This window comes from Agelaius tricolor, unplaced genomic scaffold (assembly GCF_023055355.1).
Source record: "Agelaius tricolor isolate 1412-34295 unplaced genomic scaffold, bAgeTri1.0.p SCAF_18, whole genome shotgun sequence".
NCBI classification, from domain to species: Eukaryota; Metazoa; Chordata; class Aves; order Passeriformes; family Icteridae; genus Agelaius; species Agelaius tricolor.
The window spans coordinates 9,492,620-9,517,115 of NW_027269278.1; the positions used below are offsets into that span (position 1 = coordinate 9,492,620).

At 39.8% G+C, this 24,496-nt stretch overlaps 1 protein-coding gene across 3 annotated transcripts; it reads left to right on the top strand.

The window, feature by feature from the left end:
• The first annotated feature begins 54 nt into the window (after positions 1 to 54).
• Positions 55 to 23,786, top strand: SEC24A (SEC24 homolog A, COPII coat complex component). 3 transcript variants are annotated; one of them, XR_011681678.1, is made up of 25 exons: positions 73 to 206; positions 621 to 722; positions 4,868 to 5,389; positions 6,787 to 6,945; positions 8,638 to 8,715; positions 9,031 to 9,197; positions 9,801 to 9,973; positions 10,949 to 11,051; positions 11,822 to 11,948; positions 12,307 to 12,416; positions 12,859 to 12,971; positions 13,608 to 13,726; positions 14,365 to 14,420; positions 14,825 to 15,031; positions 15,331 to 15,451; positions 16,001 to 16,159; positions 16,662 to 16,835; positions 16,920 to 17,030; positions 17,376 to 17,551; positions 18,532 to 18,669; positions 19,342 to 19,446; positions 19,585 to 19,677; positions 20,175 to 20,278; positions 20,684 to 21,051; positions 21,212 to 23,786. XR_011681678.1 is itself a non-coding variant. In XM_071443226.1 (24 exons), exons 1-24 carry the CDS (start codon positions 158 to 160, stop codon positions 20,796 to 20,798), a joined length of 3,381 nt encoding a protein of 1,126 aa, XP_071299327.1. In that variant the 5' UTR covers positions 73 to 157; the 3' UTR covers positions 20,799 to 23,786. The 3 variants fall into 3 exon arrangements, 2 of the variants coding, with proteins under 2 accessions (XP_071299328.1, XP_071299327.1); XM_071443226.1 differs by having other exon boundaries at positions 20,684 to 23,786; XM_071443227.1 differs by lacking the exon at positions 621 to 722 and having other exon boundaries at positions 55 to 206; positions 20,684 to 23,786.
• Positions 23,787 to 24,496: the final 710 nt, after the last annotated feature.

Genomic DNA, 24,496 nt, shown 5'->3' on the forward strand with positions numbered 1-24,496 from the left:
CCTCCGGCCCCGCCCCTTTCAGCCGCAGCGCCGCTCCCGGAAGTGCCACGTGTCCGCAGTGCGGCTGCGCGCGCCGCCCGGCAGTTCCGGTGGGTCCGTCCCCCCCGCCCGGGCCGGCGCCGCCACACGGGCGGCACCGAGCGCAGCCGGCTGAGCCATGGCCCAGCCCGCCGGGGCCCCCGCCGGCCAGCAGCCCTACAGTAACGGTGAGTGCGGGGCGGGCTCGCGGGGCTCGGCGCGGGATAGGGCCTGGCGGGCACGGCTCCCGCCGCGGGGCTCTTCCCCCAGGCCCAGGCCGCCCTTCTCCCCGGGGCAGCGGAGGCCGGGGCCGGTGCCCGCGGGCAGAGCGTGGGGAGGGGGTTCTGGGGACGGGTGCTGGGTCACATCCGGCTGAGCTCGGCGGGGCAGCCCGGGCAGCCGCGGCCGGGCTGAACTGGGGCGGACAGCAGGAACGGAGCGGCGGCGGAGCCGGCACTGCCGGGACCCCGGGAGCGGCCTGCGCCGGTGGGAGCGGGGGCGAGCTGCTGTCAGACCGGGCCCTGCCCCAAGTGTCACTGAGGAAAGCACAGAGCGGCTCATCAGGCACAATAAAGCTTCATTCTGATTTATTTTAATGGCAGAAGTATCCCAGAGTACATCTGTCTGTCGGTGTGAACGACAGCGCCTTGCAGAGAGCCCCTGTCCGTGCTGCACGGGCTGGCCCGGACCGTCCCTCAGCCCGGGTGGGTCCCTGTCGGTGACACGGGTGACACAGCCGAGGTTTGACCCTTTGGAACGGGGCTGTACATGTGGCACTGTGGTTATCGCTGAGCTCAGCCCGCGGCGCTGCGGGGCTTTCTTATCTTGTCATTCCCGTAAAGCCGACATTATCTGGTTCTGTGTGCTGCCAACTGGGAAAGTCTTCATTACTTTCTTCCCCTCAAAATGTATTTCTTTACAACGAGATATTGAAGGTGAAACTGAGCTTACTAGCCGGTGTTTTAGTATAGGAATAAAAAATTCAGGGCCAGCCTTGTCTCTGTGTCTGTTTTCGTGGCATGTGTGCAAATCTGTGCTGATGGAAGTGTCTCCTGATTTCATATACACATCCTCTGCACTTGCTGCCTTAATTACACACTTGTGTGTTTCAGTAGCTGTGCTGCATCATAAGCAGTTCAGTTATAATGAGATCTTTTGATTTTTCTTCCCCCTCCTCCTGCACAGTGTGTTTATTGCTTTTCTTCAAAGTCATCAGCAAAACGACAATTTGCAATTAACTGTGTAGCTGCTTCTAGGGTCAAGGGAGTGGGAAGAGTATGAATATAATGTGGAGAGAGAGGCTCTGTCCTGGAGAGCTTATGGTCTGAGCAGAGGCTGTACAAAGGGAATGTTAGCTAATGGAGTAACTGAGTGGGATGATTTACAGACTGGCTTTGCTTTATGTTTGCTCATTTCCCTAGTGTCAGATTAAGCACATAATGGAAGTTATGGAGAGGCAGCCGAGAAAGAGGAATTTCAGGCTGTTCAGCTGTCAGGTGTATGAAAAATAAAGAACTGAAATGTAGAGTTATGCAAATTAAACAGTTGTTATGGTATGTTAGAGATAAGGCTTGGGTTGCTGGCCTTTGAAATAAATCAAATTGTTCAAGCATGGACTGTTCATAGCATTGTTTAAAATGTATGTTGAGAGGATGCTGTGATCCTTGCCCTTTATACTGACACCAAAGCTTTATAAAACAGTTTTGAGGGTACTGAGTGCTGTGGTGGTGCTTACAGTGGTCTGTGAGGAAAGAAGACTGTCAGCAGGATGATAAATTGTTCTACAGCTGTCAGCCCTGCCTTGCAACTTGTTGCTTGCTGAAGTGTTTGCAGGTCCCTGAGCAACTCCCTGAGCTTGCAAGTCCACTAAGGCAGTAAATTGTCACAGCAGCACCGTGTGCTGCCCGGGAAATTGTTTAGCACAGAGCTTTGGGTTGCTTAGCAACAACCTTCCTCTCCTTCATTTCTGTTTGTCTTTTAATAGGACCAATATTCTGTACTCATTTAATTGCAGGTGTCTAATTTGCTTTCCAGTTAAAAGATCTGAAGTGCAAGCAAGAAGGAGAAACAATTCTTTTAGAATGTTTTGCTCTTCTCATGTGATACCTTAGCATGGTACTTTGATGTCATGAGGTGCTTTAGGAGCTGTTGGGTTTGGAATCCAGTGGGTCAGACTCAGAGAAGTGGACAGTGGTGATGACTGATTCCACAACATCTGTTGGGATGTAACTTTTCAGGGTGTTTATCTTTGCATCTCCTTGGAGCTTGGAGAACTTGTGGCTGGCAAAAGTGATGTGCTGAGTAACTGGCTTGGAGTAGGGGACAGTGAAATTCTGTGTGGCAGAAAATACAACTCGGATCCTGGCTGTCCACATTAGTACTTTGACTATTTTATAAAACCATCAAGCAACCTTCATACATATTCTGGTGCTATTCCTGATCTCTCAGAAACATTAAATGGCCTTGTGTTGGTGCAGAGGAGACTTTTGCTATTAAAAATAGGTGGCCTTTCTTCTATTACTAATAAATTTCTGTAGTCTCCAAGTGTTGGCTGTTTTGCTGCTGTACAGGTGAAGTAGCTCTTCAGTCCACAGAATTCCTTGTTTATTTCTGGCCTCACAGAAAACCAGCAGCATTTGGGGAAAGCTGGACAGCCTAGATACTCCTTGATGGGTCTCAGTGAAGAGGCTGGGTCAAGATGGGTATCTGGCTGCAACCAAGCAGCGAGTCCTGAAAAGTTTTTGTGCACTGTGAAACTCTGTGTAAAGGGATTTTGTCCCTTAGTGCTATTTCTGTAGCTTTTTTTTGGCAGCTTAGTGCAGACTTGTCTGGGAAACATGAACTATTCCATGAGGATGTCAAGACTTTTCATTGTGCTTCTGACTTGGAAAATAAAAATTGAAGTTGGAACATTTATAGTTTCACATAAAGTGCCATAGAAAATATCCAGTAGGTCAGTTTTTGATATCACTGACTGTTTTATCCACTGTTTTATCCTCAAGCAGAGAAAACAGTGCATAAGAGAGCAATCCAAATACTCTGATTTCTGCCTGGGATAGAGTCATGCCCTGAGGTGAAAAATCAAGTTATTAAATCAATTTGTATTTGTTCTGTATTTTTCCTGCAGTTTATAGTGATGATGTTTTATCAGTGTTTGTGTGGATGCAGTCAGAAGGTTTGATAAGAATTCATAATTTTTAAAGTTATCATGTTTAATTGCAATAGGGTTTGTAAATCAATTGTTGGAAACCCATCTGATAACTGCAGGGTAGTTTTTGAAGGTTACTGTAAGCATTTTCATCTTGGTGAGCTTTTCTTTAAACACCCTTGATTTTAGAGAATTAATAATTGCTAACATCTATGAGCAGCTTTGTAAGGACAGCAGGGTATAACTGGATTTCCTAACTGAATGATAAATTACAGGTTGAAATTAATGGTTGGAGAATAATATGGTGTGTACCTTTTATGCACAGAGAAGAGGTCGTGAGGATGAGATCACTGGCACTGTAGTAGTTATATGGACCTGTGCAATATTTGGTGAATTAACAGCTGCGTGTCACCCAGAGCCTAAGGTTTTCTAGAATGATCAGTGCAGGGTTTGTCCTAACTAAGAATTTCAATGTATTCTGCATTTAGCTTAATTTTTTGTCAGAAATGTGTGAGTTACTTTAACTTGGAAATAAGAATTTGCTCACCTTTCAGAATTTAAACATTACATTCTAATAACCAGCCATCTTTTTTTTAATGTGTAACTGTGTGTGTGGAATGCCTCCAGTATCTAAGCTGTGTTTTTAGGGGATGAGGAGAGCCACAAAGTGACTGGCTGAACTGAATGATACAACACTGGAAGGTGTTTTGGTAGTTGTGAAGGAGTCACAGCTGGCTGTGGCCTGCAGCATCTCATCTGTTCTGCTCAGAAGGATTTCACTTGAAAAATGATAGTCTCTCTATAGCAGGTCCATTTTGTGGCAATAGTATGAACAATCTGTAGTAGTACCTTTCTTGATGGAGCTCTTACTGCACTGGAAATCCCATGGGATTCTGTCAGCCTGTTCCTCTGTAAAGCAGAAATATGATGTGTTGTTTACCCTTTGGAGAGTTATTAACCTTTTTTTTTCAATTTTTTTTCTTCAAATAAGTAAAACTTACTTCATGTATACCAACCAACATATGCATAAAGAGCATCATCAACCTGTCAAGTATTTTTTTCCTGACTGGTGAATTATTTTATGATAAACTTACCCTTCGTTCTGTGTTGGTGACCAGCTGGCCACTCACATGAGCTGTATGTGTACTAATAGTTCTCATACTAAAATTAACTGCAGAAACTTTCATAGATTAACTCAGTCACTTGAGAAGCAGCGTGGTGACCTATGGTGGCACTTGGCTGGCAGTGTCATTGTGGTAAGCTGACGTGTAGGCTGGTGTCAGCCATGGTGTGAAATGGAGTTCTTACGTAATGGATCTTCCACTTTCAGTCTGCTCCTGTGTGCTGCTGCCAGTGCTGTGGGGCTCTGCTCCTCTGTGGGCAGCTTGCTTTTGGGAGTTTCTGAGGACTGGATGGGATCCTGTCTGTTTCAGTCCAGGAGCATTGATGGTACTGGGATGCTTAGTGGTTTCAAGGTTACTGTAAAACAAAACAAAGATTTAAGTGTTAATAGCAAAAAAATACTGCTGAATTCATGTCCCTTGCAGTAGTACTTCTCTCACACCTAATGGTTTAAGTTAAAAATGGCTTGGAGACTAATAAAATCCTAAGGAAAGACATTCACAGGAACATCTTTTATTTTCAGATGTGATACACAACACTGACTTCCTGAAGAGTGTAGTTTTTTTTTTTTCATTCCAGGTCCTGTTCAGAATCAGCTGATGCATTCCCCAGATGGCCAGGGATACAGCCCTGCAGTTCCAGGATCGTACTCCCATCAGATGCCAGCAAAGGTTCCTCCACATCAGTCTTCTGGACAGTACAGCTATAGTGGCTCTCAGAATGTTTCTCAATTAAACAACTTCCAAGGACCTGGCCAGACTCTCAATAGACCACCAGTGGCAGCTTTCTCTGGGTCACCAGTGCAACAGCCAGGTCCTGTTCCACAAGTGCTGCCACCTGCATTACAGAACTCAGCTGCTGTATCATGTGCTGGGAGCTTTCCTCCTGGAGCCAGCCCAGCGGTGCTTTCAAACTGGCAGTTCAGCCAGAGCCCTGGGAGCCAGCCCCTTGGGGCTCAAACAAGCCATTTGGCTCCTGTGCCTGGGACAGGGGCAGCTCAGCCTCCATCATCATTACCAGGAAGTACAAATCCTGCAGGGAGTTATCAATATGCTGCTTCTCCAGGGGCTCCTCCACTGCAGAACAGCTACATGAAGCCAGGTAATCAGAACTTTGTGGTATTCTTCCAATGTATGTTTTTCATATTTCACCTTTTAACATAATGAGTATAGAACTGACTGCAGTGACAATTTGCTTGTGGAAGATTGTTAAAGCAGATACACCCATCAGAAATACCTGGATGCTTTCTTTGGGTTAGAAATGAAAGTTCTGTGCCTAGGGTGGGTGTTTCAGCTGGCTGGAGCAGATAACTCCTGAATGGTGTCCCATTGTTTTGGGATGCTGTGTGTGGGTGATGCTGTTTCTGTGATCTAGACCATTTCCTGGGGTAACCCATGAAGCATTAGTATCTTTCAGTCCAGGACTTCACCATTGAAAACTAGCTCTGTTTAGTGAGCATGGGCAGTAACCACTTGATTCAGGTAATTTTCTGAAGAGCCTGTCAGGTCGATTCAAATAACTGGAGCACAGCCTGGAAACTGAAAAGCATTCTGTGCTGTTGAAATAGAGGTCAGTTCAATGGAAAGCTTCCTTCCCCCAAACTTGTAATTTTCACATTTAATGATAATTGTCAATCTTCAAAAAGTACTCTGAAAGTAGGAGACTCTGCTCCTACTGCTTTACTGCTGTTATATGCAATGGTAAAAGCTTTTCTAATACAAAATAGCTCTATTGTGCAACTTGTGATTATTATGGAAACACAGTTAATACTCAAGTTTCTCTTTGCCAAACTGCTGTATGTTGTTAGTTTTTTTCTCACTAAGCATGCAAACAGGACTTATGTACAGAAATATTTTCATGTAAAAGCAAATAATTTTTCTTGTTAAGCACTTTTAGCCTCATTAGAGATTTTTATTGATGCTAGTTTTTTTTGTTATATGCCTGCCTAATTTTCTTATGCTGTTCAAAATGTCTTAAGCTTGCAGAATTTATTAAACTGTTTCTGGCACTTAATTGGAATAAGCAGTTAGTAGTTTGGAATTAGTGAGGAAAATGCAGAGAAATTTTGGAAAGTGGCACATGAAATGAGAGGAAGTGTTTGGAATAAGTAATTTTTGAATTTTTGAATATCCATTCAATCCTCCTGAGCCATTTCCCTGTTTTTTTTTTTTTTTTTTTTTTTTTGTATAGCAATGATCACTTTTAATTAAACTTGCTTGGTGATTGTTCCAGACTTGGTTATAGCATTGGGATATTTTTTGTACATCTTGGAATTCTTTCCAACAATAGCAACAAAAAGCTGAAAGAGATCAGTAAATGCAGGAACCTGGAATGAGAAATGAACTTGAAGTTGAGACCTTCTACCCACATGTTAGGATTTATGTATCTCATGCCATTCATCCTCTGCATAACAAAAACATTTAGAATTCAATCTGTGCAAAAGTTTTGTGATTTTTTCAGCTGGGTTAAACTCCTCCTAAAAGTCAATCTCTTTATAGGATCTGCACCTCCTCCAGTGACTCAGCCTTTAACTCCCCTCCACCCTCCAAGGCCACCTTTAGGACCTCCACCAGTTGGTGGTCCCCCTAGGCCACCAGCAGCAGTAGCAGGACCACCTAGTGTACAGTCTATGCTGCAATCAGCTGTAAACCAAGAAGGTAAGAAACAATTTGCTCTTTATGTTGAATTCAAACACTGGAACTTGCTGTAATATGCAACCTTTAAAGTCAAGCCCATTGTTCTAATATAAACTCAAATTTTAAAATTGATACTGATACAGCTAATAATTTAATCTGAAAAGAGTAAGTAAGGACCTGGAAAGAAGAAAAATTCTTGTAAACAGACATAAAATTTAAGAAATTAACAGTTGAAAATAGATTTCCAAGTGAAATGACCATGGCCATGTCTGCTGTAGTTGGCATTGCTTTTTTCATTTTGAGTGTTGTAAAGTGATAGGATCTCATTTCTCTGCATCCCTGTCTGCTGTTAGGACAGAAATCCATGTTTGACTCCCTGTATTGTTCATTCTACAGGGAGAGATAAAATGTGGACCTTGCAATTCCTTGCTATTTATGTAGCTGTACCTAATTCTTCTCTGTGTAAAATCACTGAAATGCACATCTTGCATTTGTTAGCTTGCTGAAGGAAGTTACTAGAGGCTGTGAAGTGTCAGCTGTTGAAGACAGACACCTGGCTGAGTGTCTCTCCTGTGGGCCCTGCACAAATATGCCATTGTTTAGGAACTCCTCAGGGCTCTGTATCAGACAGACTCCAGTTGTTTGGCATTTAGTGCCCATGCTAGATGGGGCCATGTGTGAGTTGGCAGCTTTATTTTTACATACACAGTTCTGTCAAAGCTGTTGGTTCCCTGCATGTTCAGATTGACAGTTTCTCATGTGTGGTAGCTCTGTGAGCACAAGAATAGTATTTTCAGATTTAACTTTGTTTGGAATGTATTAAATGCATTAGAAACAGCTTTTGCTTAGAAAATATTTTCTTCATTGTGAAAAGAAACATTTCCAGAGCCCTGGAGAGATAAAAATATTTAGTCTATGAAGCAGGTTGATTGCTGCTAGGAAGATTCAGTGTGTAATGTAAGTTCCTTTTTTTGGGTCATCTTTGGATATTTTAATAAAAAATTGTAATAAAAATAGAGTACCTACTTGTCCTTAGCAATATATAGTTGTGTTAGTATATTTAGACATACTTGGCTTACCAAAAACTGCCCTTTGGGAGCACTCTCTGAGTCTCAAGGTTTTTCTTATCTTATATTGAATTTCTGTCTTGACTGATATATGACTGTGTCAGAGCTATTGCTGTTTGGTGAGCAGTAGTGAGCTAAATGTGTAAGTGTAGGGAATTTGGTGTTTCTGTGAATTATCAGGGGAAAAAGTTCTTCAGGGTTAAGCTGAAGGTTACTAAGGAAACCTAAACTACAGGTTACTTGGAAAACTACAGCTAGCCTAAAGAAACTTCCTCTGCTGAGGAGGGAGCATCCCCTGACCCTTTGCTGCATTTTGGCTTGGAAGCTATGGCAAATCCCTAATTGGAAGGAGTCATAAAAGATTATTCAACCAGAAGTGTAGGGACTTTGGTTTTCCTTTAAAAAAAAATTTAAAAAGTGATGTTTTATGAATGTCCTTTGTTGAGATCACATCTGCAAGGGAAATGTGTGTGAGAAAGAGGACAAAGTATATTTAATTCAGTTTCATCCATGGTCAAAACCAAAGTAGACTCAAACTATGCTTATCTTAATATTCATCCAGCAGGTAGGATATTTTTTGCAGTTACCTCATTAAAACTTATTCATAACTTGTGCAAATTTTTCCTGTGGTTGTTTTTCTTTAAAGGTGATGCCAGATCTGCTGCCAGTGATGGATCTGTAGTGCAAAACAGCTATGATGCAATTGAAGGTGGTGGCCTCATGGGTAAGGCTTTGGGAGTAAAAATGCTAGTTATTATTATGGAACTTTTAAGAGTTTGGGAAAGACAGAAGTTTAAGCATTTGTGTACAAACATCTGTACTTGGTTCAATGGCTGTCTTGAAGCTAAATGTGAAATTTGAAGCATTGACAATTAGCATGTGTTAGCCTGTGATATAAGTATGAGAGAGCTCTTTGCAAAGTTGACAGCAGCTGTATTTTTCAGACTTAGAAACTAAACAGGCAGCTCTCCTGTTGTACTAATGCCTCAAGTAAGAAACAGTTCTTCAGCAATTAAGTGTCTGTCTGCTCTGCTTCCAGCAACTCCACACCATTCTCCTGCAGCCCCAAATCTTAAGATGAATAGAAGTGTTGGGTATTCTTACCCTGCCTTACCTCCAGGCTACCAACATGCTTCTCCACCTGGAGCCCCAGGAATGAATGCAGCTGCTTTGCAATATCCAGATGGATCAAAGCATTTCCAGCAGGTAAAGGCTGTCTGGTTTCTGTCTCAGTACTACCTCTGGTGGGGGTGTGTGGGTAAAGAAAAGTGATGGTTGGTAGGTGTTATGCATCCCTAGGATGCTGCTGCTTTTGTTCCCTGTTGGGGCACCATTTGTTCAAGAGGACAGACATGGCCCAGAATTAATGCTTTTGCCTGTGCCTTGGTACCAGCTTGGAAAGGCTGTGTTCCAGCTCTTTATGAAGTGTCCCACCCTCAGATCTGTTCAGGATGTTTCTTTTGAAACTTTCAGTTGCTTTTGGCATGTTTCTCTTCAGTGGCTTTGTTATTGTTAGCTGAAGTGTTTGGTTTTTCTTTCCCTGAACTTTCAAAGTGAACTGACCAACACTTTCACCAGCTGAGCCCCTGTATTTCAAGAGTTTTATAGGCAATTTATGCTTTTTTCCTCTGTTATGGTTACATACATAAGTCAAGTTCATGTGACAACCAGCTTTTCTAAATATATTGATACAATGGCAGTTAGTACATGAGCAAAACAAACTGGAAGGGATATAGATGTGGTTTTAAACAGACTATGGGTTTCATCCAAGTAGTTGGTCCTAATTTGTGAAATTTGATTTGTCTCTAGCCTGCCCTGGGCACTAATCACTTAACTGCATCAATGGCTGGCCTGAGTCTACAGCAGGAAGGGTTAAGACCTGTGAATCTTCTTCAAGAAAGAAATATTCTTCCTACCACCCTTTTGAAGGCTCCTGTCCCCAACTTGCATGAAGACATCCAGAAGCTCAACTGCAATCCTGAGTAAGATTATGCATTTGCTATAATACATCAAAATAGATAGAAATGTAAATTCCTGCTTATAAACATAATTTCACAATATATTTTCTTAATTTTATGAGTAGAAAATATTGAAAATGGGTTTCACTGTTACAATAAAGGCAGTAAGTGAGTTTAACTTTGAAGAGGGGAAAATCATCTTTGTAGAAAGGATGAGAAAAAATTAGTTAACAAGGCAGCTATAGATAGGTACAGTGTAAAAGTTTTAGGCCTGGCAGTGAGTATGGATGAGAAGATATAAAATAACAGTTAATTCAGTCAGGTGAGGTACACCAAAAAGATTGTGCCTGAAGAAACATGGGTGACCTCTGTATTGAAAAGTAACCACTTAAAACAATGGAGTAAATGAAATTTCAAACAAGAGACTGGCAGTTGGTTAATCAGTTATTCTTTCTGAGGAGACCCACCAAACTGTGAATAGCCAGAGACTTCTGCTTTGCAAATATTTTTATGGTAGATAAAGGAAATAACAGCGCCTTTGTGACGTTCATGCAAACAAGCTGGACAGGATTTGCAAAACTGTCACATACATCTGCACCTTGTGGAAGCTACTGAGTGCTCAAGACTCAGAAAATGATTGTGGGATTGTATTTAGTTACTATGTTTTTAAAACCACCTTTTAAACATTGCTGGTTCTGATTTATTCCAAAGTAACATTTAGTATATAAAGCTTTGGTGCAACTTTGAATGTTGTTAGGCTTAACTTTGACTTGAGTGACTAAAATGACACTGAGTTCTGTGTAAAGAGCATTTGTATAAAGTAAGAACTCAAAGTATGTACTGTGGGTCAAGTGCAGAAACAAAATAATTTGACAGAGATAGAGATCTTTCATCTGGAAACAGAAATTCACCATTAGCAGCTCTAGAAAAATATACTGTACTACTGAAATCATAATTTATTTGAAAGCCTCTGAAAATAACCCTTTGTCATCCATGTAGGTTGTTCCGCTGTACCCTGACTAACATTCCTCAAACTCAGGCCTTATTGAATAAAGCCAAACTTCCTTTGGGGCTCCTGCTTCATCCTTTCAAAGACTTATCGGTATGAGAAATGTTCAAAACTTTACATGCTGAAATATCAACTATGCCTTTCCTAGAGTCCAGACAATGGACAATGAATTATAAAACAAGGGCAGGTATCTTGGCCCAGAAGAATTACCATAGTAACTGACATTTCCTTATTCCATACAGATTGCTGTAATTTTTCTCAATTATTTTTCCCTACTATATTTAAACCTTCAGGTCTCACTTCTTAATAAAAAAGAAAGCCTCCCAAACCTTAAAAAACCAAAAGCTTAAAGGCAGCACAGAATTTGGACTGTGATGGAAGACAACACCTAAATTCCAGGTTGTCTCGTATCACTTGTAGTTATTAATTTCAAACCTAGTACTAATTCTAAATTCAAGACTTGACAAAGTTGAAGGGATTTGGATGTCATGGAATAGCCAGAAGACTTTGAATTTAGCAGTGTCTTTCTTAAACATTGGGGTTTTTTCTCACTTCAGTTGATTTTTCAAAGATGTGGGTTTTTCCCCCCTGCTTTTTGGTGCAGGACTTGATCTTAAAGCATCAGTGTAAAATTCAAGAATTTAGAGGCTTGGAAAGGGAATCTACACAGTTAAATATGTTAGAGCTCAGTTCCTACCTGTCTTACTAAGGAATTGCAGTGATGCTGTGAGGATGCAGAAGTACTCCTTCTTTCAACAAGGATGCTTTGCCTCACTAGGCAGCTCAATGTGGGTGGTGTTGTTACCACAGATGAGCAGCTGCAGGGTGAGGAGGCTTTAAAACAGGAAGCTTTTCTTTTCCAGCAATTGCCAGTGGTCACTTCCAGCATTATTGTGAGATGCCGTTCCTGCCGGACGTACATCAACCCCTTTGTCAGCTTCCTAGACCAGAGGAGGTGGAAATGCAATTTGTGCTATAGAGTCAATGATGGTAAGTTTTAGATGTGCTTGAAAGTGCTGCAGTTAACCTTTTCCAATTAACCTTGCAGCACCTTAAGTGCTGCAATTAACCTTGGTCTTTGAGACTGGAGTGTTGTTGGCCACATCAGAAGGGGGATTGTTGTCAGTCATCCTGGGGGTCATGAGAAATGTTTCCCAGTGCCAGTGGTGTCCCTAAAGAAACATGATGAGCCCAAGTAGTCCCTCACAGTACCCTTGCACAGGTGTAAGAGCTCCACTGCCTGGTGTAGTTCTCCATGTGTTGCCACAAAAGAGTTGATATATTTGTTTTAAAATGCAGCATAGCCAATGCTAGTGTGAAATACTAATATATAAACTTATCTGCATAGTTCCTGAAGAATTCCTCTATAATCCTGTGACAAGAGTTTATGGAGAACCTCATAAAAGACCTGAAGTCCAGAATGCTACTATTGAGTTTATGGCTCCATCTGAATACATGGTAAGGCTTTATTTACTTATTCTCTCCCTTTGTTTTATTTTCAGAGGGATGTCAGAGAAAGTTTTGTTTCAGAGGATGCTTTCCAATTCAGTAGCTGTTGCCTTAAGGAGTGTATCTGAGAACTCATGGGGAGGACCTCAGAGAGTTCACTTTTAAACATTTATGATATCAAAGTTGTTCTGTATTTGGAATGTGTAGGTATTCTGTATTTGGAATGTGTAGGTATTCTGTATTTGGAATGTGTAGGTATTCTGTATTTGGAATATGTAGTATCTTTGGAAGAAAACTAGAATTCTGGTATTACCAAATAAGAGGCAAATGCATTCAGAAATTTTAGCTATCATCTATGTGCTGTTTTAGCAGTTTAAACTTGCAATAGAATGAATAAAGCCAATGTACCAAATGCTATTTGAGGATTAAAGGTGATCTTTTCTTTGCTCAGCTGCGTCCACCCCAGCCCCCCGTGTACCTCTTTGTGTTTGATGTGTCCCACAATGCAATCGAGACAGGATACTTGAACACAGTCTGCCAGACCTTGTTAGACAATCTGGACTCGTAAGTACTTTTTTCTTTAAATCTCCAATTTTCATTTGTCTTAAGAAACCTGTGGTAGACACCAACATGCCAGTCCTTTCTGTGTGGAAGACAATTTTCTAGTGTGGGCAAACAATGGCCAGTGTTAAAATGTGCCATAAAGCTGTAGTCTTTTTCCCATCACAGGTACACCAGTATAAAAGGTAATTTTGAGACATGATTTTCAGTCTGACTCTTTCCTATAAGCTTCATAAATCCCCAAAAGAATGTAAGCATCATGTTTATCTTTTGAACAGTATTTTTTAAAAGCTGAAATTTAGATAAGTATTTGCTGAGAAGAGTCATACATCTAATAAATGCATACTGTTTGAACTTATATAAACACTAATTGGGATTTTGCAGTTTATTTATTCCTTTTCTTCCACTTCTGATTACCCTCTTAAAAGGTTTTCACCTGCCTGCCAGGTGACTCTACCATGAGCTCCTTTTTTGTTGTGGTTTTTTGTTCTTTCCAAAATTACTTAGTGAAGCTCTTGCTGTCTAGCTGTTAAGCTAACTGCTTGGTAACAACCACTGAGAGATGCAGTGGATGTTAAAAAAAAAAAGCCTGCAGAAATGAAATTGTATCTTGTTGAACACCATATGTCTCATTTTCAGGCTTCCTGGGAACACTAGAACAAAAATAGGCTTCATAACATTTGACAGCACAATCCATTTCTACAGTCTTCAGGAAGGTCTCTCTCAGCCTCAGATGCTTATAGTTTCAGATATTGAAGGTATGCAAAAATAATTTTTGTGATCAGTACCTATTAGTGACTTCTGGTTATGACAGCCTTTAAAAATAAATATCTGGTGGGAGTTTCTGGATCACACCATTAGTCTCTCTAGTAATGCCTTTAGAAGTACCATATGTGTGAGTTTGTTTATGAAGACATCTCCCTGATGTCTGAGCAATGCTGTGGCTGCTCATGACTTCAAACATGAAGACAGCTTTCCTACCTTCTAGTTTAATTTGTACAGATCTCTAGATTCCTCTTGAAATCCCAAACACTGATGTTAAATACCTTTCTGTAGATTTTCTTGTGGCTGGTGCTTAGTGCTTGTCCTTCTGCCTTTTGTTTCAAATCACCTTTTACTGGATATTATTGGGCAGGGTAGAATGAACATTGGAAATATTTGCTATGTGATTTTATTTAATAGTCTTGATTATCCTTCATGCCTGTTGATTGCTGCTCCACCATGGAATTCTAGCCACAGGAATGCTTATGAAAAAAAAATCCACATAATTATGTTTACATGGGTTAATACACTGATACTGTGTATTTTTTTCCAATAAGTATGATGGTTGGCAAATAAAGTCAGGGAAAGCTTGACGTGTTTTTAAAAGATAACTCAAATATTTTTTCCCTTTCAGATGTATTTATACCAATGCCAGAAAACTTATTAGTAAATTTGAATGAAAATAAAGAGGTAAGAAGCAAGGACTTTCTTACATAAATAGTGACATTTACATAATTTGGGATATGTTTGGTAATTTTTTGATTAATTAATGCTCATTAACACCAGCTGTTCAAATGCCAGGTTTGAGGCAAAAAAAAAAAAGAGGTCTTTTATCTATGTCACTGTAAGTTCTTGGCAACCTGAAACAAGACAGTGCTTCAATTTTTCTAGGACTTTCTCTTTACTACTTTAATATTAGAAGTGTTAATACTTGGTTGTGTTCAAGTATTTGAACAAGTTCAAGTATATATGTGTGAGTGTGTGTGTATATATACACATATATATGTAGAGAGAGAGACCCAACAGCCAATATTTGGCTATAAAATAGAAAACCTTGAAGACTCATAGGCCTAATACAGTTTTCTCACTTGTAGCTAATTCAAGATCTGCTGAAGACATTGCCACAGATGTTTACCAAGTCCCTGGAAACTCAGAGTGCTCTGGGGCCTGCATTACAGGCTGCCTTTAAGCTGATGTCCCCCACTGGAGGTAGAATCACTGTCTTCCAGACACAGCTCCCATCTCTGGGAATGGGAGCACTAAAGTCACGAGAGGAGCCAAACCAAAGAGCAACAGCAAAGGTTAGGAAAGAAAAAAGGTTGGGAGTATTAACAGCTCTGTTCTGTGTGTGTAGGTGGTTCTGGGATTTCCTCTTCTGGGTTAATTTTTTAATTTTCTGCTTGTCTTGCTGCTTTTAAAGAAGGTGAAAAAACCAAAAGAAAAGCCAAGCAATATAAACACAAATTAATTACCTGATTTTTTAAAATAAAATATTTTTAATCAATGATGGAGAATTGATTGTGTCCCTGAAAGCAGGCAATAAATGTATTAATCAATTTGAATTTCCTTTGTGTTTTGTAATACTCCACTGTGTTAACAGGATATACATCTGACGCCATCGACTGATTTTTACAAGAAGTTGGCCTTGGATTGCTCAGGACAACAGGTTGCAGTGGATTTATTTCTTCTTAGTGGGCAATATTCTGACTTGGCTTCTCTAGGTAAGTCATATAAAGCTCTTTTGGGGCATGTAACTCTTGTATTTTGAGCAAATGCATAGAATCTACATTAATATTTAGTAGATGTACCTGATTTGAATTAATCTAGTGTGTCAAGATACAAACTTGTCCTTGCTGAGCAGTGACAGTGAATAGAATGTCATCTTTAAGTCCTGATTTAACCTACTTATCTTCATGTCATCCCTTAGTGAGTCAGGATCCTTGTTCTACTGATACAAGTAGTGGAAATAGTTTCTTCCTTTTTTATGCCTTTTTAACCATCAGTGTCATTGCCTTTAACAAGTTTTATTAGCATTTTAATTATTTTTTCTATTTAACTAAACTTTCAAGTGACAGCAATTTCAGGTCAATGGAAAATTATTTCACACCTGAAATTTATCACATGTTAGAATATGCAGTTGTAGCTACATCTCTCTGTAGGCAGGTCTGTAACTGTGTATTTGAGTGATTTGCTGGTGTGAACAATTTAATACTTTAAAGACAGCAGCAGCAGCTGTTTGCACTTTCCAATGTATGCTGGTTTTGTTTCAGGTTGTATATCAAGGTATTCTGCAGGTAGTGTCTACTACTACCAATCCTACCATCATAAACACAACCCTGTCCAGGTGGAGAAGTTGCAAAAGGAACTGAAGCGATATTTAACTAGGAAAATTGGGTTTGAGGCTGTCATGAGGATAAGATGCACCAAAGGTCTGAATTCACCTCCTTAGGTTTTTATGGGGTGGTGAAGAGGAAAGTGGGGGGTTTGCTGCCCTTTGGGAATGTTTTCATTGGTCTTCTAGCTATTTTGTAACCTCAAATGATTAAAAGGCAAAGATTAGAAAAGTAAAATTCAGTACCAGGGATAAGATAATTTTTTTTAAGACTGTATTTGCAGTGTGTTTTCTGTCATCAAAGTTCCAGTTTATAATGGTCAAAACTGGAAATTTTCCTGAAATTTCAACAAGGAACTAGTTTTATAATCTATATACTTTCTACTACTCTGCATTTGCCTTGCTAATTCCCACTTTCTGATAGGCTTTGTGGATTCTTTGGATGAGTTGTCAGTTTGCAGTATTTATCTTTTCTGAAGACAATGTATTTCATTGAGAGGGAGCATTCCAGTACAGTCATATACATTGATGGCAGATCTGTATATGGTGCTTGTATTTCACAGCTGTAAAACCCAAACTGATTCATTATTATCTTGTAGGTCTTTCCATTCATACTTTCCACGGGAACTTCTTTGTACGATCTACAGACTTGTTGTCATTGCCCAATGTAAACCCAGATGCAGGATACGCTGTGCAGATGTCAGTGGAAGAGAGTCTTACTGATATGCAAGTGGTTTCTTTTCAGTCAGCTCTCCTCTACACCTCCAGCAAAGGTAAGGTTTGATTGAGCCAACACTGGCATTTGTAGTGTTGCTTCATAAAACAAGGATGGAGGTTACAGTTGTCTTTTCTTGCAGGTGAAAGGCGAATTCGTGTGCACACAATGTGCTTACCTGTTGTCACAACCCTGAGTGAAGTGTACCTAGGGGCAGATGTGCAGGCCATCACAGGGCTCTTAGCCAATATGGGTGAGTGTGCTAAGAGCTTGTTTGGATATGTGTGGATTGTATCCTTAAAGGTCTGAGCAATAATCCTCTGGATTAGAGGAAAAGATTCTCCCTCATCCTAAGAGAGTTTTGGTTTTAATGCTTGGCTTAGGTGAAGGATCAGTAGAGCTGTGTGTAATCACCTGGGCTTAGGCTTAGTCTGGTGCATCATCGTGGGCCCCCAGCTTTTTCTGAAGCACTTCCCTTAGAATGTAGTAAAAGCTTAAGCTGCATTGGCATATATGATGAAGTGAGAGGAGTTAATGTATGTGACTGCATTCCTGCCAAGGGAGGAACCCTCTGATTTGAGCCTTGCCCTGTTTGCAGCTGTGGACCGCTCCGTCTCCGCCACGCTGAGCGATGCGCGCGATGCCTTGGTCAATGCCGTGATTGATTCCTTGGCTGCTTATCGCTCCTCCGTGCTGAGCATCCAGCAGCCCGGCCTCACAGCTCCCTTCTCACTGCGCCTCTTCCCACTGTACATACTGGCACTCTTAAAACAGGTAAGAGGGGAAAGGAAGCCAGGCAAAGGATGATTTTTGGCAGGTCAGCCTGAAGTAAAAGGACAGTTCTTTGATGGAGAATGATTTCGTTCAAAAGCAGGAATTTAGAAGTGTGCGTAAAACCAAAAGTATAAATGTTTTAAGCAATGGAAGGGCAAAATAATAAAGACACTGACTAGTGAAGAGCATGTGACAGGATACTGATAGTGTTTTCTCAGGAATCTCAATTTTGTGTGTCTCTGGAAATGTAGATCCACACAGCAGTTCAGTGCAGATTAGAACAGAGCTGAGTGTGGCAGACAGGGAGTTGGCTGGCTGTTCTTGCAACAGGTTTAGAGCATTTCACAGTATTTGCCCAGTGTAAGAATTTTTAAATTGAATTTCCCTGAACTGATACTAGAAGTCCTTTAAGTGTTGGACAAACTGGTTTCTTGGTTCAAAAACAAGTTTTGGATTCATACATCTTGGTTAGGAATTTACCAGCATGTTCATATTGAGCTTTTTCATGTGAAAAGCTTGATAAGCATTTGATCCAGTCAGGTGGGAGGAGTGAGTCCTGCTTGGATTTATAGCTTCTTTTTTGGTCCCAACAAGCCAGGACTATCTCTTTCTTGTTAATACAGACCTGAGATTCTGTACACTGAAGCCAGTTGTAAACTGCTCCAGTATTTATGCTTTTGAATTTTGTCAAGTAGCGTTTTTGAGGTGTATGTTAGTATTTCAAAGTGCTTTCATCTCAGCTGTAAGAGAGGATTGATGGTGCCAGGTCAAGGTTAATTCTGAAATCCAGAAATGGGAGTGAGACTTGTATGATTTCTATGTGAAACTGAAGAGAACTATGGAGAAGTAAAATACAATGAGAAAAAACTTAGGGTACATCTTTAACCTTAAGTAAGAAATAAGTAGCAGGCAATGTGTCTTATCTTCCAACTTACCTTGCTTTGCTTTAATGGTTAAACTAAAGGCCTGCTTGTTTGCAGAAAGCATTTCAAACTGGGACAAACACACGTTTGGATGAACGCATCTTTACCATGTGTCAGGTGAAGAACCAGCCCCTTGTTTACCTCATGCTCATGACACATCCCAGTCTGTACAGAGTTGATACTCTCACAGATGAGGTGAGTCTTGGCCTTGCTACATAATCTGTTTGATCCCAAAGATCTGTGTGATGTGAAAGTAAATGTGTTAGAAATCTCCCAAGTTTTCCATCTAAACCTGCACAGCTAAAATGTAATGTTTCATATTCTCCCACTTGTTGCATTTATGCATTTGTTATTTGGAAGTGGACTGATGAATTCTGGAGAGAAGCTGTGCTTTCCTATGGATGGATGGGGAAAGTTTTTTCCTAACTTATTTCACCTTTGCCTTGTGTCATTATCTTGTGCTATAAAACCATATGTACATAAAGACATCATAATGTGGTTTTTGTCCCTTTGTAGCTTCCTTTATTTAAAAATATCATGCAGTTTTGAGAACCAGGAATTTTTCTGTAAAACCCTGAACAATTTTAGAAATCATGTCTTTGGTACATAACAAATCAGATATTCCAGTTCTAGAATTAATTAACTAAGATACATTTGATAACATTCACCCTCTCTAAATAAAGCATTAAGTTTTATTAGTAAATTACTAATTAATAAAGTAAATTATCACTTTAAGTATGGCTTGAGTGAAACTGAGAAAAATGGTCCAGCTCTAGTATTCAGTGTAATAAATCCTCCTCTTATTTAGCATTCTGTTCTTGTTTTTTGCATCAAGATGTGAACCACTGTTTTTCATCCTTCTTTTAGGGAGCTCTTAACATAAATGACAGAACTATACCTCAGCCACCCCTTCTCCAGCTGTCAGTGGAGAAGTTGAGTAGGGATGGTGCTTATCTTATGGATGCTGGCTCTGTAAGTTGTGTGGTGGGGGGGATTTAAAAAAGTATCCAAGTTTACTTGGTGTGCTCTTTCTGAGAACCCAAAATATGTATAGGACTGCTGAGGTGTGTTTTGGGTTGGATTAATGTTGTTATTGGTGGTGTCTTTCAGGTGATGTTCCTGTGGATTGGGAAGAACTGTGGGCAGGGTTTTATCAGCCAAGTCCTTGGAGTTCCAAATTATGGCTCAATACCACAGAATATGGTATGTGCTTGCTCTGCACATCAGTCATACATACAATGCTGCCAGAATATCATTTGCATGAGAATTAAAATACACTACTCAGCTATTAGCCCTCTAGTGGTATAGATCCAGATCCAAGGAAAGAAATAATTGCTGTTACCTCTTGGAGTTTGTTCTCATGAGGACACAGTAGGAAGAGGCTGACAATGACTGAGTTTCTCAGACCTGTGGGAGCAGACTAAGAACACTTGCAAATAGTGAGCACAGTGGGTTAGTTAGTGGGAAATCTTTTAGTTCCTGCAACAAAACAGGAATCAATCACAGCTCAGTCATCACCATTCTGACAGCTCATAGGAGTTTAGTGCTCTTGACTATTTCAAAGAAGACAAGACTGAAACTATACATCACAAAACGTATCTGTCTGGGTGTTCTTTATACCTCATGAGTTGGGCTAGTTGAAGTGTTCCTTTTGGTGTTTTTCTGAAAAATTTGTATTAATGAAACCCTTTGGCTTTTAGACACATCTCCCAGAACTCGAAACAGCAGAATCCATCAGAACACGAACTTTCATTTCTTGGCTGAGAGAACAGAGACCTTTCTTTCCTATACTATATATAATAAAGTAAGTGGGTTTTAACAGTCTTTTTTGCTTCTTCAGCAACCTGTTAATAATACATACTTGGATATTATATACTGAACTTCCTTAATGGAATTCTTAACAATAGTGTGTGCTGTGCCTGACAGATTTGACTACAGATATGACTTATGAGTTGTCTCCAATTAGAATTTCAAAATACTATAAAAGACTAAATGTCATAGGAGAATCTTTAGGTAATGTCAGATAAATGAAGTAAATGCTGGTAAGAGTACTTATTAGATTAATCACTACTAAAGGCTACTTGAGATCCTCTTTTCATATGTCCTTAAGCTTTTGAAATGTCTTGTCACTTGACCTGTGACTTTATTCATGCATGGTAGCCCTGACAAATGTTAATTCCACTCAAACACTTATATTTTTGTTTTTAAGGGATGAGAGTCCATTGAAATCAAGTTTTCTGCAAAATATGATTGAAGACAGAACAGAATCAGCCTTATCATACTATGAATTCCTCCTTCATATACAGCAGCAAGTGAATAAATGAAACACTAGCCTTTGGCTTACTTCTTTAAGGAAAGATTTTGCAGTAAAGAATGATTGTGCTTGTAATATCTTCATTAAATCTGTGGCCTGAGGCAGTTGATGAGAAGTTCTCACTGTGATTTCAACGAACTAAAGCAAATAAAGGACCACATCTGAGAATCAAATGTGCAACTACATAATATTGTACCTTAAAAAAAATCAAACTGTTGGAACTGGTTGAGCACCTTTAATTTGCTGCAAATCGTGTTTTTACTGTAAGTAGTTGCAGCATGAAGTACATTTACAAAGGCAATACTGAAGAGGTGAAATACATTTTGTAAAATAAAGAGTTCTTTGTTGTTCAAAATGTATATTTCTGTAACTTTTTTTGTTTGTTTTGTTTTTGTTTTTCTTCTTTTTTTTTGTTGCTGCTAGATATAAAACCTCACAATACTGATCATGATTTGCAGGGAAATTCTTTCTAAGTGCATCCAGTGATTACAGACAGAGCATCTCAATGTTCAACTTAATGCTTAAAGTAGCAGTGAAAGAAGTGTTCATTGTGAAATGAACAAATGCTTGTGAAGTGTAGAATCCAGTGCTTGGATTGGATTATGGCTAATAGGACTAAAGGTAAGCTTAACCTGGATAAGGTGGCTGAATTTGTTGAAGCTTTTAATAAGTCAGTATTCTAATTTTAAAAACTGTGGGGAAGAGTGGGCCCTACATGAGACAGATTTTACAAAGTCATTGGCAGCAAAAGTAGACTAAGGTAGATTGTAAGCTTTGCTTCTCTTCAGTAAAAGGAATAGTTTTAATTTCTATTTATGAATGGTGTGGGAGGGGAAGAGCAAGGAAGGTTATCTCAGATTTTGTTTGGTTTATGTTCAGTAGACTTTTGGCTCTTGTTTACTTTAAGTGAATGTTGGGCCCCTCAGATCTGGTGTGTTTCTGAAGCAAGTTTGTTGGCAGCACTTCAGACCAAATGTTGGTCTGCAACACTGAATATTCTGACATGAAAATTGGTAATTATTTTTCCAAGAACAAAATTATTATATTGAATTTGAAGATTTGTATATGGTTGCAGACATGCCTGAAGTTTTCAAAGAAAGGGTTTTATGCTGCAGCTGTGTAATGAGCCCAGATCCAAGGCCAGTGTGCACCAAATAAAAGCTTTAAATATACTCTGAGATCCTGCCAGAGCTACAGATCAAAACTGACATCGGACTTGAAGTAGGAACTTATATACAAAAAATATTTAAATAATTTTATAGAGGTGTATTGATAATTCTTCTGTTTTCAAGATTAAGCTGTCATTGATAGCTACCAATGTAAAAAGTATTTAAGTTACTGTATTCCAATGCCCACGGAATTGTTGCATATGGAAAAATCTTGGTTTGCTTTTTTATTTAATAATGGTAAACTTAAAGGTCTTTCAAAACTTCTTTCTGGGGCAGGTAACTTGAAGAGGTAAAACACTTGTGAGTCGTCAAATGTACTGTGCTTAGGATGTTTGGAGATACAAATATCAATAGGGTCAGCATTTGGGTAAACATTTGCTCCCATTTCAGGCTGTAGCTGCTTGTGATTGTCAGGATTTTCCTCACTTCAGGGGAGGAGTTCCTTGGGAGAGATTGTTCTTGAGCACAAGAAGCTGAAGTTCAGAACTATGCCTAAAACAGCATGAAAAGATTATTGTAGAACCAATTTAAGCTTCCCTGTCTGCTGCCTCTGTAGCAAACAGGAATATATTTACTTGAACTGCTTTTCAGAGAATTGCACAGTTTCTAGTCATAGTGAAGAGGTGTCTTTTAAATTTTGATAGTCTGATTTTTATTTTTTTTTTTCCCCAGGGAGGGGGAAAGGGGTCTCTTCGTTGAAATCATAAATGGAACCTCTGCACTTGCATAGGTTCTGCCCTAAACCTTGTGTTTTAGGTATATTATCACTCAGATGTTGAATTGAAAACCATCCTTGCATCAAATAGCCCACCCAAAGTCTGTTTCTTACTATGACTGTATTTTGCTACTATATCCCTTTTTTTAAGAACCATAAATACTAGAGATGGCCTCGTTGCTTGATGTCCACCAGACCAATGGCTGAAGATGTCACTCTTTGTGGCAGTTGACAAGTTTGAAGTTGAGTCCCTAAGTTTTACAGAGCAAAACATAATAAATGAGTCAGATGAACCCTCTGGGAGTTCTCTTCACTTTGGAGGAAATTCTCTATTGAACTTTGTTCATTGATTCCCTTGCAGTGGGGAAGGCCTGCTGGTTCACTGCTACTGCTGTACTGGCAGTGCAGGGAACATGAACACACACACTACCTGTGATTGCTTTTTACATACAATGGAAAAATGAGGACACTGAAGATGGACTGCTAAAGTAGGCAAGAGTGGTTCTGGTACTTAGATCTCAGCACCACAACTCCACCACTGTAAATGTGTGGTAAAGGTGTGTCTCTCTTTGTAGTCAAACACTTTTTTTAAAACTGTTTCTTATTTTGACACATTAGTGTTCAGCCAACATTGTTACCATTCATTTTACTTTGCTTTCATTATTGTTTTCAAATCAATATATTTGAGTCTAAGTCCACATAGGCTATGTTGCAATAACTAGAATGATTCAGTTTTATTTAGAATTAATTTCTTAACAATTTAATCAAAGATGCAGAATGGTTTTTAAGTTAAGGGACCATTAAATGTGATTTTAAGGTTCTGTTTACTATTATGGATGTAATCCTTAAAGTAAATTTAATTTTGTAAAGTAGTGTATAATATTGTAATATTAAATCTTTGTTCTCTGAACTCAAAGATTTGATCTTCAGTATGAAGTTATAAATCTTCCCCCTTCTGAATTTGAGACAGGATTTACTTGTCCTCCTTTTTACAGTTTGTAATTTTCACTGTTTTATTCCTGTAAAAAGTCATTTATAACACATGCAAATGCTTATTTTATCTGTGCTAATTTATCAGATTTGGCTACTCAATAAAATTAATTGAAAGAACTCATGCCAGTTCATCACTCTTTTCTTATAAATAAAAGTAGAAGAATGTATTTAATTGAGATAAATGCCATGTTGGTCACAGGAGGTAGCTGACAGTGATGGTTGGAATTTAGCCTTTAGCAGCATTCCAAGACGGTGATCAATTTTATTTTAGGTAATCCTGTATCTTCATTTAACATCCCATTATTTCAGCAGCTTTTTTGTAAAAGCCATTCCATCTTAATGCTTGCAAATTTTTTTGAGATGTTGTCACTGCTGCCTCTGGCCCATCATAGATGAGTTAATGCATGAGCTTGGTACTCTGACTTCTGTATTTAACTGGTTTTAAATACAGAATTCTCTCATTTAATATTGTAGAAATACTAATTGGATTTGTCAGCTCTGTTTTTTTTCCCAATGCACCTAACACTGCCCTGCTGCTGCTGAACTCCCCCACTGCTGTAGTGGCTGGGGGATCAGCGGGCACTGTCCTGGCACGGGGCTTTGAGAGTGGGGGCTCTGCGGGTCAGTCCCGTTCCCGGCAGCGCCCCCGGGCAGGGACTGCAGCTCTGCAGCGGTGCCAGGGCCGTGCAGGGCACTGGTGCTGAGGGGAGCCCTCTGTGTCTTGGGTGGTCAGGCGAGGGAAGAGTAACGCGGCAGTTTCACCACCTGGCACACCAGGAGGGGTGTACCGGACTTTTGGTGCACGTAAAGATGAACATTGTGCCAACCGAT

Bases quoted from the DNA above. Each gene is read 5' to 3' on its own strand.
- SEC24A (XM_071443226.1), top strand. From the start codon at position 158: ATGGCCCAGCCCGCCGGGGCCCCCGCCGGCCAGCAGCCCTACAGTAAC. The intron at 207-620 runs GTGAGTGCGGGG...TTTTAATGGCAG, and splicing joins CCAGCAGCCCTACAGTAACG to AAGTATCCCAGAGTACATCT. The intron at 8,716-9,030 runs GTAAGGCTTTGG...CTCTGCTTCCAG, and splicing joins TGAAGGTGGTGGCCTCATGG to CAACTCCACACCATTCTCCT.